The sequence below is a fragment of the Pterocles gutturalis genome, unplaced genomic scaffold (genome assembly GCF_000699245.1).
Source record: "Pterocles gutturalis isolate BGI_N339 unplaced genomic scaffold, ASM69924v1 scaffold25128, whole genome shotgun sequence".
Classification (NCBI taxonomy): domain Eukaryota; kingdom Metazoa; phylum Chordata; class Aves; order Pterocliformes; family Pteroclidae; genus Pterocles; species Pterocles gutturalis.
Genome location: NW_010123910.1, coordinates 83,727 through 103,190, shown reverse-complemented (window position 1 = coordinate 103,190; position 19,464 = coordinate 83,727). Strand labels below are relative to the sequence as shown.

The 19,464-nt window shown below is 39.8% G+C and overlaps 1 protein-coding gene across 1 annotated transcript in view; it reads left to right on the top strand.

Annotated features, from left to right (window-relative positions):
* Window positions 1–19,464, top strand: part of LOC104465166 (metallophosphoesterase MPPED2) — a 98,449-nt gene that overhangs the window by 21,451 nt on the left and 57,534 nt on the right. Inside the window, exon 2 of the mRNA XM_010078104.1 lies at window positions 11,807–11,988. Coding sequence (XP_010076406.1) covers window positions 11,807–11,988 — 182 coding nt within the window. The remainder of the gene's footprint in view (window positions 1–11,806; window positions 11,989–19,464) is intronic.

The window sequence follows — 19,464 nt, the reverse complement described above, 5'->3', positions numbered from 1 at the left end:
GACGTGAGATTTTATTTCTCCCCCTGCTATAGCTTTATCTACAAGCTTTTTCTCCCTCAAACTAATGTTTGTATCTTGAAATATGGTGGAATGTGTACTATTTGACCTACAGTTTCCTTGTCATAAATTGTTTAATGCTGGAGAGAGAGAGAAAAGAGGGAGAAAGCTATCTAGTATAATCTTTTTGGCTGGGAATGTATTTGGCACAATCTTTCACAAATAAAAGAACCTGCTTTCGGAATCTACAGTGCAATACTACAGCCCTCTCCAATCCAGTCACCAAGGAATTGCAGCAGTTTGTTGATTGAATCCAGTTCTGTCTGCAACTGGGTTTCATGTTAGACATGTCTGTCAAGGAGACGATGTTAGCTGTAATGAAGACAATTGCACTAGAAAGATAAAGGATAGGAAGATTAAAGTGCAAAATTCTCGCCAGTAGATGCCCAGAGTTGTCTGTTATAAAAGTTTCTATGTCTCCAGCAAAGTTACTGTGAAGGGTCAAGAACATATCTAAGAGCAGAACTTGGTTCTGATATTTTTTTCCATACTTCAAAGAAAATTATATGAAGTAAATACGTATTTTTCTACACATCCTGAGGCTGATTCACATTGCTCACCAGCCTAAATCTAGAATTCAAGTTGAGCTTAAGATGACTGGTGTCAAAATTTGTGGTAATGGAAGTGTTACGAGTAAGGAAATATTAGGCCAGGCGCGTGACTATATACCATGAAAGTTGACATCATTTCAATCAACCATTTTAATCTACCAAGCTTTTTGGTAACCTGTATGCTGTCTAGGAACATGTATTTTGGCGGTGGTAGAAGCTGGTTAATAATGTCCTCTCTCTATTCCTGTTAAAAACAAGTGCTTAACTTTAGAAGGACAGCTAAATTGCTGTCTATATTTTATCATCTTCCCTCCATAAAGCTTCTTGAACCTTAAGAGGAGCTAGAGGCTGAAACCTTTGACAAGGGCTGAAGTAATTCATATACATGAGACTGAGTGGCAAAAGGCCTTCTAAGACAGCATAGCTGCTATCATCGAATCATAGAATGGTCTGGGTTGAAAAGGACCTTAAAGATCATCTAGTTCCAACCCCCTGCCATGGGCAGGGACACCTCCCACTAGCCCAGGTTGCCCAAAGCCTCATCCAGCCTGGCCTTGAACCTCTCCAGGGATGGGCCATCCACAGCTTCTCTGCTCAACCTGGGCCACTGCCTCACCTCCCTCACAGTGAAAAATTTCCACCTAATATCCAACCTAAATCTCCCCTCTCTTAGTTTAAGACCATTCCCCCTCATCCTGTCCCTATCAACCCCTGTAGATAGTGGCTCCCCCTCCTGTTTACAGGCTCCCTTCAGGTACTGGAAGGCCACAATGATTCCTGAGCAGGGTGAGTCCTGAAACTGCAATCCTGGAACAGAGGTAAGAGCCCAAGTGTCTGAGAGACTGAGGTGACCCTGGGAGAGGGGTGACCCAGAGGGAGACAACCTGGAACAAGAGAGAGCACTTCTGGACAGAGCCTCATCTATACACTGGGCATGCTGTGTATGGGATGGAACAGACTATTGGCCACTTTGGGTCTCAACCCTAAACCTAAAGTTGAATCCTGGGCTAGTAACTGGGGCTGTGATCCCTCCCAGCTCCTCCTGCCCCTGCAGACACTGGCACAACAGAGAACATGGAAAGTCCTTGACTGTCCTGGCAGCAACTATAAACATCAGTATGTGATCAGCTTCTTCTCAGCACAAGTCTGAAACACAGCCTCTCACGAGCTACTAGGAAGAAAGTTAACTCTGTCTCAGCTGAAACCAACTCATGCCTGGAGAGGGTGGTACCTTCACGTTAGAAAGTGAAATGATTGAGGCTAAGTGCAGAGTTTCTTACCTGCATTATATTGTTAAATTGTGGATTAAAGAACACATATTTCCTGAGCTGTAAGTCAGTGAAATTTCAAGTAGTTACTATATTCAGACCAAATATATATTGGGGGGGAAAAAAAAATCAGAACCAATGTTAGGTGTTTCTCAGCAAACACTCTAGGCTCAATCCTGTGGGTTTCTGAACACTTGGGTATTTGCTTCTGGAACACAGAGTTTAGATTTCATAGCAAATTCTGCAAGATAATCAGTTCTCCTCAGAATTTTGTACACCTTCAAGTCCAGTTGTCCAGTTGCCTTATTACATAAGAGTTATTGTCTATTTGCTGAATTTATAATCTCCAAGAAAAAGTATTGAGTTACGCTTATGAATTCTGTACATTTTAGGACACTGTAGATTCCATTCTTAATACAAATGGGCATAAAAAATTGAGTATATGCTGCAGTAATTTCTCTTATACAATTCTTTTTTTGACAGAACCTTGTGGTTGTAAATCCTCTCATCAGTTTTCTACATCTGTCCTTCTGACCAGAATTGTCTTAATTTCTGAGAAAGATGGCATTTTTGAGGTGTCAAGTTGGAGTGAAACCAATTAAATTTAATATGTTCTGGAGATCTATGTCTGTTTGGTTTTGGGGGGTTTTTTTTGCATTACAATTTGAAAAAATGTTTTACTATTGAAGCAAGGGCTAAAGCCTTATCTGTGGTTTCCACCCAAGAAATGTCTGCCCTATTTCAGTGCAATACCACACGCTCATTTAGCTTCACTCTTGTCAAGATATAAAAATGTGCATTTTTCAAATCTCTCTGTCCTTAAATTAAAAGTGGATCTAAATTCACATCTCTTTGGGGTTTATGACTTTGATTATATTTAATGAGTTGGTGTTTGTAGAGCTTAGAGTAGGGAAATAAAAAGGTGCTTTGGGTGTAGAGAGCTTATTGACGTACCTTCCCAGTAGGTGCAGTTTTATCAGCAAATGAGTTTTTTTTTTGGGGGGGCAGGGAGAAAGCATAATTTATAGCAGTCCCCCAACAACAACAACAGCAAAAGAGTGTGGGAATAGTGCTTCTTAATGACTTTTAATTAAAACCATACCAGCATAAAAATGGCAATTTACTGTTTTGTTTAAAGGGGAAGCTTTTGCCTGGACCTTAGAGTGATGCTGATAGTGGTGTTGATACTGTTTTCTATTCTGTTTTGCTTCTCTAACCTTTGGAAAGCCACTTATACACAAATTTTAGAAGGTATTTCATCAACTAAAGTGAAATTTCATCTGCAAAGGGATGATGAATAGGATTTTCAAAAGCACTTGAGCAATTCAGTTTCTGAATTCCCATTAATATCAAAGGAGGTTAGGTACTTCAGAAAAAAAGACTAGGTGACTATTTGCCCCCAAAGGACACCATAGAAAATCTGGGTTTTACCTCTTTCTGATTTTGTTACTGACCAGAATCTGGCATTAACAGAGTTTGGACTCTTAATTAGTTGAGGTTTGTATCAGGCTGAGAAGATGTATTATTATAAATTCCTTATAAAGGGGGGTTTTCTTAAGTTTGCCCAAATGATGACAGTGGATAATATAAGTCTCTTCTGTTTAATCTCATAAATCTCACTGGATGTAAAACAGCTGCCCCAAAACCTGTAATAAAAAGATCCATCATTTCCCTGCAGCTATAATTGTTAGAACTGTTACCGGTAGGCTGCTGAGTGGTGTGTTGAATTCTCCTGTGGGCTGGTAAATGTAATTTTTTTTTTTTTTTTTACACATTGCACTAAGACACAATTAATGCGATTTCTGAAATAAATATCAGACCTCTGTTTTACAGTTTCCAGAACTCCCTTTAAGGTTTTGATGGGTGACACATGTACATGGAGGTTTCCAGAAGAGGTGTGGCTTCCTAGCTAATTTGAGGTAGTCTGTTCTTATATACATGTGCTTGTATGAATAAGATCTACCAGTGAGAGTGTTGAAAGGTATTTACATCACTTTCTTTTTAGTCAGAGAAGAAACCATATGTTTTCTCAGTGTTTGACCATACTGAAAAATTGAGTCAAGCTAACAAAAGCAGTAATATGTATGATTGAAACAATTAATGGCTGACAACGGCCAACTGAAGCAGTGCTCTATTTTGACATTCATTGTGTTTATTGAGAGGAAATTAGTATCTGGCTTTGTGTCATTCAGCATGTGTTGTATCACAAAACCAGCTCTGTGTATAAGCATGTATATATTTTTCTGTCTTGGAGATGTCTGGATATCTAGATGATGCGCTGAATTTATGCTGTACAAATTTGCAGACGGTCCACTTTTAATTGGAGCATACAACACGATCAGATAGCCTGCCTGTTCCCTTCAACAAAGTTTTTGTAGTTTTCCTTTCAAAATCAGGAGATCACTTATAAATACTGAGAAGTTAATCTGTTTGCCAAACCAATTTATAAAACAGCCGCTACTGCTTCAAAAATATTTATAAAAGGCTCGTTTTGTTTGGAATCTTTTAATTCAAGTACAAAGCTGATAGTAATTCTTGACTGACTCGTGTGAATTTTCAGGCCCACAGATCCTTCTATAGGACTGTTAGCACAGCGGGTCTGGAGGTCCATCTCCAGTGAGCTCTGTAATGCCTGGGGGGATGGGAAGGGGTGGCAGAGGTACCAAAGGGACCCTGTGAAGATTGCTGACTTGCAGTCAGTCATTTTCTTACCTGGTGCTCTGGATTTTGCCTCTCCTCCCCCCCTTTTAATCAGTTCCTATGACTGGGCCCTCTTCGTGTAGAGGCTCGTTTAGGATTGGGATGTACAGCTGTGCTTGGGAAACCAGCATCTACCCTGGCAATCATGGTGAGATGATTCAAGGAGAGAAAGATGCCCAGACCTGTTGGGCTCAGGGAGCAGAGTCGACTGGGGAGGCACAGCCGTGTGCTCCGTGGCTGCCTCCATCTGAGCATGGATGAAGGAGAGAGAGCGCTGGATAAAACCCCTGGAGCCTGGCAAGTCCTTGGAAAAAACCCAAGGTGTCACCATCCCAACAGTCTTACCATCTCCGTTAATGTAATTTGCCTTTTTCTGGATTTTTGTCATCCAAGAGCCTTGGTCTTGACGGTGCGCTGTTGGCTGTGATGTGTGCCCAGTTCTTGTGTTTTGTCACGGTGGGCAAGTGGATGTGCTTGCCCTGACATGGGGTGTCACAGATGGGCAGCAAGTGTAGCAAGGCTGTCCCCACGTGTTCCATCGCTGCTGCGCCTCTGGCTGTCAGCATCCTGCAGTTGGGCACTTAAGGGAGTTGAAGTGTTGGATATGGAGATGGGTGCTGTCATAATTGTAAGAAATAAGAGTGCTTCAGTAGAGGACCTTCCAAGATGCCTTACAAATTTGGGGAAGCGCATCCCGAGCAGCTGTGGGAGATGCAGTTGCAGAGCAACACGGGCACAGAAAGCTTGCTTCCCTAGTAGCTTTGGGAGAGTGAAGCAGCTCAAAAGATTTTGAGTAAGTTCTAATGAAGAACAGGGGCACCACGGCTGTTCCACGCTTGATGCTGGAGGTTTGGGTTTTAATCTGATAGTGTATGAAGTCTTTAGTAATGTGTCCATGTTCGTATCAGACTGATCAACTAAACGACACTAAATTTTAAGACTTATGTTAAAGTTTTGAGCTGAAGATTTTAAATTCAGCAGTTAAATTTTGGTTTCAAACTGTAGACGCATTTACAGTTTGATTTTGATACAGTCCTTCTGGTCTGTGGCATGAAAAACTTTTTCTAAAATCGTGAAGTTGACCTAATAGTGCTGAGATTTTTTTAAAAATAAGAACAATTACCCATTTAATGGGTTCAAGCTGGAACATAGGAGGTTCTGCTTGAGTATGAGGAAAAACTTCTTTACAGTGAGGGTGACAGAGCACTGGAACAGGCTGCCCAGAGAGGTTGTGGAGTCTCCTTCTCTGGAGACATTCAAAGCCCGCCTGGATGCGTTCTTGTGTGATCTGATCTAGGTGTCCTGCTCCGGCAGGGGGATTGGACTAGATGATCTTTCGAGGTCCCTTCCAATCTCTAACATTCTGTGATTCTGTGATTTTATTTTCCTTCAGTTTCTTGAATGTCTGCAGGGCATACAGAAGCATTTCATATGTTTTTCTTCAACTGAGAGACGTATTGATATATTTTGACACAAATAATTAAGCCACAGGTCTCACATGATCACCCAGTTCCAGGGCTTGGGACTGGCTATAAGAGAAATTACAAATATCACAATACAAAGATGTGAGATTTGGCTACAGAAACAAATAAGTACCGTAGCAAGGAGTTTTTACAGAAATTCCATTCTTCTCTTCTCCTGAACTGCCTAAGCCAGAGGGAGTGTGTATAGAGGCAGAGGTAAGAATTCAAAGAAAGAAAAAGCTGAAGATGTAGAAAATACATTGCTTTTGTTTTCCAGTTTCAAGAAAATGATGTTTTGTTGCCATAGCTGAGGAGGGGAAACTAACAGCACTTAGAAACAAGCTTTTTAAAGTGTTCTTGTAGAAAATGTTTGTATTTTAATCCTAAAATAAACAAGCTCCATGGCTCTTTGAAAATGTATTTGGTTTAGAAATTTTGAAAATAGGAGTAGCAGGAGGAGTATGAAGATGTTACGAGAGGAAACTAAACTGGAAGTAATAAAACTATGACTATTCATAGCAAGTATGAGTAGGTGTTTTTTTTTTAATAGCTAGTAATACAGATATGTTTTTAATATAGAATAGTTATTAGACAGTGTGTCTCCAAATGACTCCAAAAACAATGCAACAGCACACACAGATTTTGTGTGGTACACAGGCTTGAAGTCCGTGTTTAAATGGATCTATAGTCGATACTAATTTAAATGGCATAAAAACAAACTCACAAATTCAGTCACAAATCTAATCCAATGGAGAAATTTAGAGATGTAAAGACAGCATCCAGTGTGATGAAGTCTGGGAAGGACATGGGCCTGTATGCCATGGGACTAGTCACGCATCTGGTGAGCCTGGTAAAGAGTAAAGTTGTGTGGTTTTCTGTGCTGACTGCTGACTTGTTCACCTGTAGCAAAGCCAACCAGCTTAAAAAGGAGTGGACTGTAAGCAGTAATAGCACTGGTTTGAGTTGTGGGTTTTGGGGAGGGGGAGGGATTTTCAGCATCTGTAAATGTTTTGCTCAGCGTAGGTGCTGCATTCATCTGAGTGATTTATTCGACGTTAGGAACTGGAAATTCTTGTTGGCTTAATGTTTAAGATTTTTATTGGTTTCTTGGGAATTGTTCTGTAAGAGGGTATTTGGGGTCTGCATATCTCAAAACCCGAGAGAGCAGGGAAGTGAGAGGCTGTGGATTCCAGCTCTCGCAGCACAGGCATTCCTAGGGACGGGCTAACCCAGCCAGAGCCCTGTATTTTCAGCATTCGAGCTCACCCATGTAGAATTATCCTTTGGAATCAAAACTTTTATTTTTTTTACAGAAAAATGGTGCTCATGTCTTTTCTAAATTTTCTTTGAAACAGGGTCCTAGTGTAATTCCGCCTGCAGCTATGGCTCTTGGAGGGCTGTGCTGCCCTTTCTGTCTCAGAGGTGCTTTCTAACGCTGCTGATTTATAAGCCATCGTTATGAGCAACCAGCGTAAGCTTGGGCTGAAATACACAGCGAACATGTCTGTTCCATAGCGTGACATCCTAAATCAAGTCCTTTGCCTCCATGCAGGTGAAAGCCCCAATGTTTTCTTTCTCTGCGAGTTTCTGAATTCATCCCTCCTTACCTTGCTGTCAGCATCGCTTTGATAACTTCTGCATTGCTGGTTGTTGTTTAATTATTTAAACTCTGCTTTTAAAGCATAAAGCTGTGTCAAAATTTGATGGATGAGGACAGCTTACAACTCCAAGTCTGTGCAGTCCCTGGGACAGCACCGGGTGCCAGCAGCCCAGCCACTGCTGACTGCCACATGCACAGGCGTTGGGCGAGGGACACACTCTCAACTCGCTTCCTTAGATGGCCCCGCTGTCTTGGAAGTGTCATGGTAACCGTGGGTTTGGAGGAAGATACCGATTAGTGATAGCTGAGCAAGCCAAGTTGGAGTCTGGGTTACTGCAGCCATGTGTGGGGAGGTGTAAATTTGAGGTTTGTACCTTCCTCTAAATGGAAACAATTGGTGGTAAGGGCAGTTTAGTAAAGCCAAGTAATTATCTGACAAACCAGGTCCTTACAGAAGTGTATGAAGATTACATTGTCCCTTCTGATTTCTAAATCCTTGTCATAAACACATTAAATGTGACAGATCTTACATTCCTGTCGTGATTGTAGAAAGCAGTCATTGCTCAGCTGCCTTGCAGGATTTCATTCTGGGTCTTACAGAGTCTTCTGAAAAAACACGTAAGTGCCTGGTTTTCTAAGGTGCAAGATGTCTCAGGATAGATGAGTACCTATTAACAGCTGTCTGTAAAGGAAATTAAATGCCCAAAATAATTTACTAACTCAAAAAAAAAAAAAAAAAGCTAATTCGTTTTGATATTTGGCATTTTTTTCATGTTGTTTTCCATTTCCTGATTGCTGTATTAATCCTAGCATGTGAACATTTTAAATTATTTTGGAATAGCGTGTACTGCATCTTTCCATGAACGTGCTTTCCCAAAGGCAGTGATCAAATAATCTGTAAAGTGTTTCAGTGTGCCAGCTCAAGAATGCTGAAAAAATAAGTTATTGGTGGTGAGTGTCAAAGTTATCCGGATGCACTGTGTTTGGAGCAAATGGTAAAGAATATGTTGAATTTCTTGGGCATGTGCTCAGCAGACGGGTGGTGGGCAGGGCTGAGATAATTATTTTCTCTCTTGTTGAATTGCAGTGAGGGTCAGATGCATAACTATTGCAGAGCTTTCAGCAATGCCAGTCTGTAATCTCCAGATTTTGGGTCGTGAGGTGAGCAGACTATCGGAAGAAGGGACAACGTTCACAGCCCAGGTAGAAGCCTGCTGGCGAGCTCCGTGTCACCAAAAGCCGTGAAAATTTAGTGCCTCACCTACTGCTGGAGCTGATCTGACGAGTTCAGAGGCTGATGCTCTCATGGTGTAGTGCAAAAGAAAAATCTTGCATTACTGTTTGCCATACTGTATCTGTGGATGAAAAGAAAACTTGAGCCTTTTGGACTGTAATAACACCACTTTTATTAAGTTTCTATTGAAGGACTAAGATAAATTGATGGGCTGAACACAATAACCTTTCAGTGTCTCACTTTCAAATACTTAGTAGGCAAGCGCTAGCGAATAAGAGAAAAAATTAAGCTAAGATGTAGAAAAAAGGTTACTTGGCAACATCATAGTGTTTGTAAAGAGGAGAAAGAAGGGTCAGGAACTTAATGAATTTTGATTATAGAATTTTCTGTAATTAAGTCATTGCATGAATAGAAAAATCCTAAACCAGATTTTGGTGTCATAGTCTAATAGGGATTGCCTAAAGCAAAGCAGGGTTTGTTTGGAAACAAACTGCAGAGAACAGCAAAAGCGTAGCTGCTGTGTATGAACAAAATTGGACTTCCCAGAGGCATGTAGTGCTGGTCAGAGCTCAAGCAGAGGCGATCTGAACAGGGTATGTGGTACTGATGAAAGTGTTGTCTGGAGTAAACATACTTGGAAGTGTGGAAATGTTGATTTGGAGACCCTTATGCTTACTGTGTGACGTACTATTAAAAAAGTTTGGGTTTAACCTTCAGTAATTCGGAGGAAAACACAGAAACGCTATGGCCCATAATTATAGTTCTGCCCAGCTTGCCAGTGTGATTTCAATGAGTAGATTAATTTTCCTCTGTAATAATAACCTTCTTATTAACCCTTGCAGAAAGAACAATCCATTGATTGCTGGAGTTGAGATTTTTGCAGTGGGTTTCTGTAGTGGTAACCAGTTGCATGGCTCAAATAATTGTACCTGGTGCTTTGGGTGGAACAGGAGGTGCAATACCAAAACCCAAAAAAGTTATCTACCATACTGCCCCTTCCCATCTAGTCCAGCCTGCAGTAAAATCTGTTTGTAAAGTAAAGACCAAATTAAAATAAACCTGATCTCATAGAGCTTGAATTTTGCAAATTAATTAAGTGGACCGTGGCAACCAAATGTGGCACATTTATGGTAAATACAGTTTGATTGGAAATACTTAATTATGGTACCTAGGAAAATGCAGTCTAACAAATAATGTCTTCCTCCCCTGCTAAGATTTTAGCTGTTAGTAAGCATTCTACCAAATTTAAAAGATTCTGTAAAATGTTCTTAATAAGTGTGTTCATGTGGCCAACTTTCCATTGGAGACCAGTACGTATTCATACGAAGGTTGATTTCTCGAATCACTGTAAACTCCCTGGTGCAGGGAGCTGAACTGCTCCCTGGGGGATGCTTTTTATCTGTCTTACCTATGTACAGAGCTGAAGTTAAAGACAATGGAAATTTTCACATAGTTCAGTGTATAGTAAATACCAAATACTAATTTAGTTTACTAAAAATAGTAAATAGAGTACGGTATATAAAGGAATACTTCAAAATTCTATGTTTTCTTGTGATTTGTGATTTATTTTCTATTACTGGTCATACATCTCATTACAGCTATGGGGATTTAAGAAAAACATTTAGAGTGTTGTATGCTAGTTACTTGTTTTTCTTTTCATTCAGTGTGGAGAGCAAAATTTAAAAAAAAAACTGTTTAATTTCCTTTTTTCTTTCAAATACTGGTTTTTGAATGTCTGTTGTGCCAGTTTGTCCCCGTAAGTCTTACAACAGCATTATTTTGGGTGCTTTAAAATACTTAGAGCTCAGTTTCACTGCTCTGATGATTTGAAAACTGAGTGGACTATTATTCTGACAGAACTCCTACATACCTCAAAATTTCTAGCTGAAGCTAAGTTCTAACCATGATCAAAGTGGCACATCAATGGAATGGGTCAAATTTTTGTGGAGCTGGAATGGTGTTATCTGTGGTGTTAATCCAGGTGCTGTGCTCTTCAAATGTTGAATTAAATTAAGCAAATCAAATTCTGGTAACAGAGAAATAATTGCTATTTCAAAGTATGCAATGGGTTGCCTTTTGTATTTTGAATTATTCTGTTACAAATTAGAACGTCTAACCGCTAAGTATGCATCTAAAGCACTTCTCTTCCCTATTATTTTTCTCTGTTCTGCTTAAATTTTAAAACCAAAAAACTAAAACACCTCAAAGCTAAACTTCTATGCTGGGTCACATATAGTTGATAAGATCAAACTAACAAATGTATCTTATGAATAACCAATGGAACTGCATTTGTAACATTATTGGCTATAGAGAAAATGTTTTATCTAGGGTTGCTTACTGCTCTACCACATCAGTTCCTGACTTTATAGATTTTTGGTAAGATGAGCTCAGACTTTGTGTGAGGGTAAGAAGTTGTCATTAGGGTCAGCTCTGCAATTTCCAGGCTTTATTAAAGCACTTGTGAATGTACCTGATTGTGTGTAAACAAATCCTGCTGGAATCTGTAGGAGCGCCTTCATGCTTGAACAAAATCAGGTGTTAGGTGCCCAGCACAAGTGAGAGCCCGCTGCTGGCCCGCCTGCGAGACCTGTTCCTTACTGGCCCGTGCACTTGCTCGTGTATGAGGCAGATGATGGGAAAAAATAGATCTGAATTCAAAGTCCCTCAAATCCATTTTTTTACACTGTTTAAATTAACTTTAGTAGCAGAAACTGGCCGTATCTTGTGTATTTTTTAATCTTCCTTCCTTACCAGGTAAGTATTTCAGAAGCAGTGTTGCATTTCAGAGTTACCGCTTCCAGCGCGGTGTGTGTCAGTGGATGTGTGTGTGTGTGCATGCTTATGTAGAGAGAGATCTGTGTTGATACCTGAAATAATAGATGTGAGGGTTTTAACCTTGTAACTGTTATGAGGTCTTTGTGTGTCTGCTTTAGGGTCGACCCTATCCCATATGACACTCCAAAACCAGCGGGCCACACGCGATTTGTCTGCGTCTCAGACACACACTCCAGAACAGATGGCATCCAGATGCCTTATGGGGACATCCTTCTCCACACGGGCGATTTCACCGAACTGGGACTGCCCTCAGAGGTTAAGAAGTTTAATGACTGGTTAGGTAAGGAATTACTGCGTTTTGGTGACCTCAATTAACCTCTCCTGTCCAAGTGTCAGTCACTGCCTCCTAATTGAATTAGAGCACTTGAAAATCCCCCCCTACCCTTGCTTCACTTGTCCTCATGTGATGTGCTGTTTCTAGCCTCAGTATGATTCTGTTAATAGAGACAAATTTAGAGACTTTGCTGTATTTCTGCATTATCTTGGGTGAAAATATTGTCATTCCACAGCAAGGACCATGTGTCCTTCTGTGTGCTCTGGGGGAGGAGGTGGCACCCCATATGAATGCATGCAGCATCCCATTAGTTGATGCTGTGGGGTTTCACGTCTACAGCCAAAACTATTTGCTCGCTGTGTTTTGGGTTTACCATAATTGAAAGCAGTGCTGAAAGTTACAACATATTTGGAAACCATGAAAGTCCTTCTTCCCACAATATAGGATAATGTTTGGAAGAGGAGAATTTTTGGGGGTGATATTCACATGATTGCCCCTTGAGTTAGAGTGCTGGCATTTTAAATTTGAACAGAGAAGAATGCATCTTTGGTAGAATGCCTTTCGTATGCTGCTGCAGTTGATAGCAGTGCCTCGATAGTGTATTGCTACAGATGACTGCAATTAAATAGCAACAGCAGAACACCAAAATGAAGGAGGGGAACTTGTGCAGGATGCTTCTGTTACCAGTGCCACCGGTAGGCTGGCTGTGTGCTGCCATGCCACCTCTTGCATTAGAAACAGTCAGAGGTGAAGGTAACTCAAGCAGCTGATCTTCAAGAAGCATTAGAATTAATTTACAGCATCATGTAAAAACCTTTGAAAGCACAGCTTTACCTCCAACACTGCACTCTCCCTTCCCTGCTGTATGACGGCCACGTCTCTACATGCCTTTAATAGCAGCATTTTATTCCACTGGAGTTCCTTGGCTGACCCTTCAAGAGATAAGTAAAGAACATTTGGGTTTACAAAAGGAATTTTTAAATAGAAGCACTTCCACATTCTGTTTTTTCACCCTCCTTTGCATTTTCTCCATACTCTTATCTTCCTTCTGACCTCCTCTAATTTCCATAGCCCAATTTTAAAGAACTTTTTTTTCCTTTTTATTGCTGTGCATGGGGGATTGGGACTTCAAGATACTACCATATTACTACAATTTAGTTTTATCATTCTTATTTCTAGAAAGCGGCACTAGATTTTATGGGCTCAAACCTATCCTTTTTCTAGGAATGTAATTGCAGGACTGGGAAATAAGTGGTAGGAGAAGTAGGTGGATATGTACATAGGTTGGGGGAAGAGACACAGAGGAATCATCTTCCTCAGCTTTTGAGTGTTCTTTGTGATAACCTGTAAATGTTAGAGTTGCAGAGAAGCAAGCAAGGTAAGGGCAGTGGGAGGCTGCACAGCTTCGCTGCGAGTGGGTGCTGTGGTCCCACCGAGCTTTGGTCCGTGTAGAGAAGCTGGGCAGCACTGCTGTTCAACGACATTCACTCGCTACAGATGCCAGGCAGCTCCAGAAAAGGAATTGCCTTCTGGAGAGCACAAACCTCCAAAGTCTACCCCGATTGCACTGCTAAGAGCAGTGTCTGGCTACCAAAGTTCCTCTTTGGGCTTTGGGTCATTTCACAAGTGTTGTTTTGATACAGCCAGAGCCCATGCCCAGGGCTTGGCACTGGCAAAAGCTAACTCAGTACTGCTGAAAGCCAGAACAAGTAAACTGCTAGTGTGTTTTCACCCTTTCATGGGGAATCTTACAGTATTAGTAGGTACCTGGCATTCCTTGTATTTAACAGGTGTTTTATGATGATATTTCATCACATAGATCCTTGGTTTAACGTTTGCAACAGAAGAATTATAACCCTTTGACTAGGTTTTGTTCCAGCCTCAATATTTTACCATGGGGCTTCCTTAACATATATTTAGTTCTTGTAGAAGTCAGTATAGTATTTATCTGAGAAATCGGGTTTTGTATTCTTTGGCAATTAGTGTCATTGAGGACCTGCTGGCTTTGGCCTCAGGCTTTCATATATCAGGTACAGAGAAAACTTTTTTTTTTTTTAATGCACAGAGTCAGCTTGTATTTTGAGACATATGACAATACCACTTATTAGATTTCTGGCGTAAGGCGAGGCAGCAAATTGATTCCCCTGTGGAATCTTGTCACGTTGGTGAATACTTGCTCTGGTGCTGTCCTCTCCTCATCTGAAATCAAAACACTCTGAAGTCAGGCATGCCCCTTTGCTGCTTTATTTCAGGCTCCTATGTGCAAAATGGGAGTAATTGCATTTTAGTACTTACTGTGTGCATTGTGAAGATTAATACCTTCCAGGTTGTGAGGTGATGATGTGTAATAGTTTAAAAAGTACATCCCAGTGGCAGGCAGGAACAAGCGGGATTCCTTTTTCTTCTGCCGTATAGTGGGAGGCATCTTTTTCCATCATAGTTGGTAGGAAGCTTATTCCAAAGCAGTGCAGTGAGAACTCCCATCAAATACAACGTTGTCCTTACAGGAAGGGGTTTTTGTATCTTGCGTGCATGGTGCACTGGCAATCATGGTTATAAGGCAGTAATGAAGGCAAGGAATTTGTGTCGTTTATACCTTGAGGGAGAGACGTGATATCAAAGCTAGGCTCTGTTCTACAGCCTATTTTACCTACTCTGTGGCAAAACATCATCTCCACTAGGGTTGTACAACAGGATGACTGAAACACAACTGTCCGTAATTTCCTTGGCAGTAAAGCCAAGGGAAAAGCTAAAAGATGATTATTCTGAACGTCGGCCTGTCTTGTGCTTCACTGGGTGTGAAAGTGCTTCTGTCGACCCTGCAATTTTATGTTTTGTGGGTCTTGCATCCCTTTGCAACTCTTTGGGTATCTCACCAATCTCGAATGTTCAGCATCTTGTCCATCCATTTCATTAACATTTAGCCTTCTTTCTCATCCCTGCAGCCGAATCACAGAACATGCTTTCCATGCCCTCTTTCCCACTCTTCCTAGCTCTCAGCCCTTCTGCAACTTTTACTACTTCTTATGCTTTTTCCCTTTGGCTGATAAGTTTTCGTTATTGGTTTTGCGTGAAAATCATCTGGGCTCATACACTGAATAACCTCTGGTCACTTAGTGATTACATACACTGGCTGAGGTAATACAGAACATGCTTTCCATGCCCTCTTTCCCACTCTTCCTAGCTCTCAGCCCTTCTGCAACTTTTACTACTTATGCTTTTTCCCTTTGGCTGATAAGTTTTCCTTATTGGTTTTGCATGAAAATCATCTGGGCTCATACACTGAATAACCTCTGTGGTCACTTAGTGATTACATACACTGGGTGAGGTAATTTATTCACTTTTGTTTTGGTGTGAACATGTCCCTTGGGTCTTGTAACTGCTGTAATCACTTGACCTTAGTGGCTGTTAAATGCTTTAAACACAGTTATTGTAAATTTATAATTGTTTTCATTAAAAATCTCTTATAGTAACTTAACTGACCTTGCAGTAAACACAGCTTGATGTGCTGAGGAAGAATTAAGACTTTGTTTTATGCCCAATATCTTTCTTACTGAATGTTTCACCATATTATTACTATTATCACTGGTCATATTTCTCCCATCCATCCTCATTCAGTCATACATGGGAAATGAAATACGGGGATATCTAATTATAGCACTGTCTTCATAGGGCAATATTTCCTTTCCTGCATGATGGGAAGTGGTTGAAAACTCATAAGAACTGAAGAGGAAGCAAAGATAATTTCAGGCAGATAGATCTCTAATGAGTGACAATATGTTTGTTGTGCTCAATTAGCACAGGCCTGACCGTGCATATCCTTACTTGTGTGAATAATTTGCCTTTGGTTTAGTCATTTTTCTCCAATAGCCCATTTAGGTTCTTTTTTTTGTCTAGCGGTTATCTCTCACTGTGTTCATTTTTGGGGTTGGTTTTTTTTTTCCATACAAGATTCCTACTATGAGGCACATTACTGAATGAACTGGGCAAAATTCTGCAGTGGTAGATACAAGTAAATCCCGTAGGTGAAATTACTGCTGGTTAATGGCCATGGAGCTGAGAGCAGAATTTGGCCAGGGTTTTTTTTTTCAGTTGTTCTGGAATTTAGCAATTTGACTGTTTCACGTCTTTGCTTTCATGTCTTGCTTTTATTTTGAATGCATGGCCCAACGTGTATGGATTTATACTGGAACAAATATGTCTTTACCTATAATATATCCTTGCCTTTAGTATAAACATTGTTGATAGAGCTAAAATTAAAATTCAACTTTTTTTCCTGTGATGTAGTTCCTCCATCATGTTACTTAAAGTGAGAAGACAAGAGTGATTATACAATTTATTGTGGAGGTTTTCTTGTTACACTCTGCATATGTGGATGTGATCCTCAGAAACATCTTGTCAGTTCTTTTAAAGTTTGTATTTGTGTGAATGTTTAATTACTGAAAATAGCTGTTACATGGAATAGGTGACAAAATGGGACGAGCACTGGAAATGTGGTGTTGCTCTCAGAGGTATGGGCACACAGGTGGTTCCAGTCTGCTCTTAGATTTCTGCATCAGTACTGTAGAAACTTGAAATGATATTCAAAACTGTAAGCCAGACACCTGCCAAAAAGTGTTTGAAGATAGTGTAATGTAATCTGAAAAAAAATGAACTGTAACAAAATAGTTAATATCACTGTTTAAAAAATCAGGGTGGCATTCCTCTTGTATCCTTTCTCTGTGCCTCTGGTCTGACTCTGTTATTCCCTTATTTTATTGAGGCTTCATCTCCTCTCCAGGCATATTTCCTTTAGGGCTTTGTGTGAGTGCGTTCCTTTTGCTAATGTACACGGAAGACGGTTTCATTGTGATGAAGTATCTGTTCTTAAAAACTTTTGCTCCGTAAAAGTATATTTCTGATGTGAATGATTATAGCATCTGACATGAGACTTTTCTCCAAATTCAGAGGGATATTAGCTCAAAGTATTCTGAACCGGTTTAGAACTAGAAGGAACCTTATGAATATGTCAAAGGAAAATTATGGCAATAAAAAACAAATCTCTTCCTATTTCTATAAATTTATTTATTTATTTATTTTTACCATCTGGAGCATATTTTGAACCCTATATTGCTCTACTTGTTACAGCTCGAATGAGTAATTGACTAAACATAAAATAACCATTTTGATGAACAAAACTCTTAGCACTTGAAAAAAAAAAATGGCATTCATTGCAAGTGAAAGAAAATGCTGAGGTAGCTTTAATCCTGTAAGTATGGATGAGTTTTGCACAGCTGTTCCGGGAGAGAGGAAAGTAACTCCTGGAAAATCTATTAATCTGATTCAGAAAACAGCTATGTCTTCTGTGAGTGGGTCTGGTGAGGAGCTCTTTTAGGCTGCAGACAGTGGAACGGGATACACATTTTAATCAGAGGTAGAGCTGGCTGCTGAACGACTTCTGTTGGTGTCGGCATTCTGCTGTCCCTGGGAGTTGTGTGAGATTTGCGGGATCCAAACCACGTTGGCTGCCTATTTCAGAGATGCTCTGAACTAGAGAATAATGGAGACCCGAAGGTGCACTGGCAAGACTGTCCAGACAGTTTTGTTGTGGCTACTTGCTTGTTAATTCTAGTTGCTAATAGATGCTGAATATGATGAGTTTGGAATATGTTAGTGCAATTTCTTTAAAAAACCTCGACATTTAATATGATGAGATCTAGAGTCATCTTCAAGTTTTTTTGGTTTGGTGGGGTTTTTTTACTTAGTTCTCTGGGATATGTATCTCACTCTGTCTTTATGGTAAAGTTTTAAAAAAATTCTTCCAAGTTTATTTCAATTTTATTGCAGTATCACTAGTTCAGAATATTTCCTTTGCTTTTGTTCTAACTTGAAATGTGTTTAATTTCACTATTAAATTCTCATTTGTACTTAGTTTTGAATTCCCTTATGGCTTCACTAAATTAATCATCAGTGTTCAGCTTTTGTTTGCATACACCTTTTTTAGATATACTAATACTAATTTAAACATTCTTTTTTTTTTCTCAGTGGAATACAAAAATAATTTGAATGTTGCATTTTGTCGTATTTATAAAACAGTGGGAAAACCCAACCATGTGGATTTTTGGTAATAAGCTGAATAATATTTTCCTGATGTAGTAATCTACACTGAAATGTGAAAATAAAAGTGAAAAAAAGTGCAAAATTCTACTTTTGTGCTGTGGCTATTATTGTCTGCTGCTTCATATTTATCCTCTGCTCTGAGTGAGATGCTAGATGCTTTGTAGAAAACAGAACCCTAGAAGTATAATCTAAAGGGTAAAATAGAAGAAATTGTGTAGAAATGAGTGTCAAAGCAGTAAAATTCCCACTGACTGAAATGAAATTTGTGGATGAGGAGGAGTCCTGGCAACTTTTCATGCAGAAATTTCACAAGAAACTATTTTTACTATCTGTTAATGGCATGCAGAGAAACTTTGTGGCTTTCTTCTAAACTGTAGCCACTAACTTACTGGAGATAGAGTGTAAAATTCTCTGTACAAGCTGTGTGCTACCTGCCCTGAGCGGTCAAACCAAACATTGAGGTGTTATTTGACAGCCACTAGAAAACTTGGCTCAGGTGAAATGTGCTTTCAAAGAGAAGAATGTTGTGGATTGAGTGGCTCTTTATATGTTTAAAGCTAACATATTCATTTGGCAATTTTCGATGGAAGAAAGGAGCCAGTGAGCACTGGAAAGTGTTGCACAATTCTTGGACAGGACTTTCAATCACAGTAATTGCTTGGTCATTTCTTGGATCTGCTTCCCTGGACTGCTGTTGTCTTAAAAGAGGGGGATGATCAGGTTTCAAATAACAAACCATACCCAAAACAAATTTATAAAATAACCAAAATAATTCTTCCTTTCAATTCCCTCTTTCCCGCAAATCCCCTTTAAAACAGAACAAAGATTTATGGTGGTTGTATTGACCAGGCATGAGGCAAGCAATGCCACCCAAATAGAAACTTTTATAGACATTGTCATCAAATTCTTCTTCCAGCATTGCTGCTGCAGCCGCATATCAGAACATGAGAATGATTTCAGTGGGAAGCAGTCAAAGGATGTATTCTTTGTACACCATCAATTTATTATGCCACTTACAAATGAAATGTTGCATCAAAAATTCAAAGTGCAAAAATGCCTCTCTCCTGAATTTTCACATCACGCACACCTTATTAACAATATCTAGTTAAAATAAGAAGTCTTTCTGTTATTAGAGCGTCACATTCCTACTTAGAAAGAACAATGGTTTTGGGGTGGAGGAGTTGCTTTGAGCAGAGAGAGGTTGGGGCTGGGGGGAGAAAGCGCTGCAGATTTTAGTATAATGTGTAGCGTTCAAAGAAATTTTATTTCATCATAAAGATTAGCAGGCTGTGTAATTCAATTTAAAGCTGGCTGGCAGTGTCCTGCCTATTACAAAGCTTTTTTTTTTTTTTAATCACCACTGTTTTTTTTTTATGTTGTACG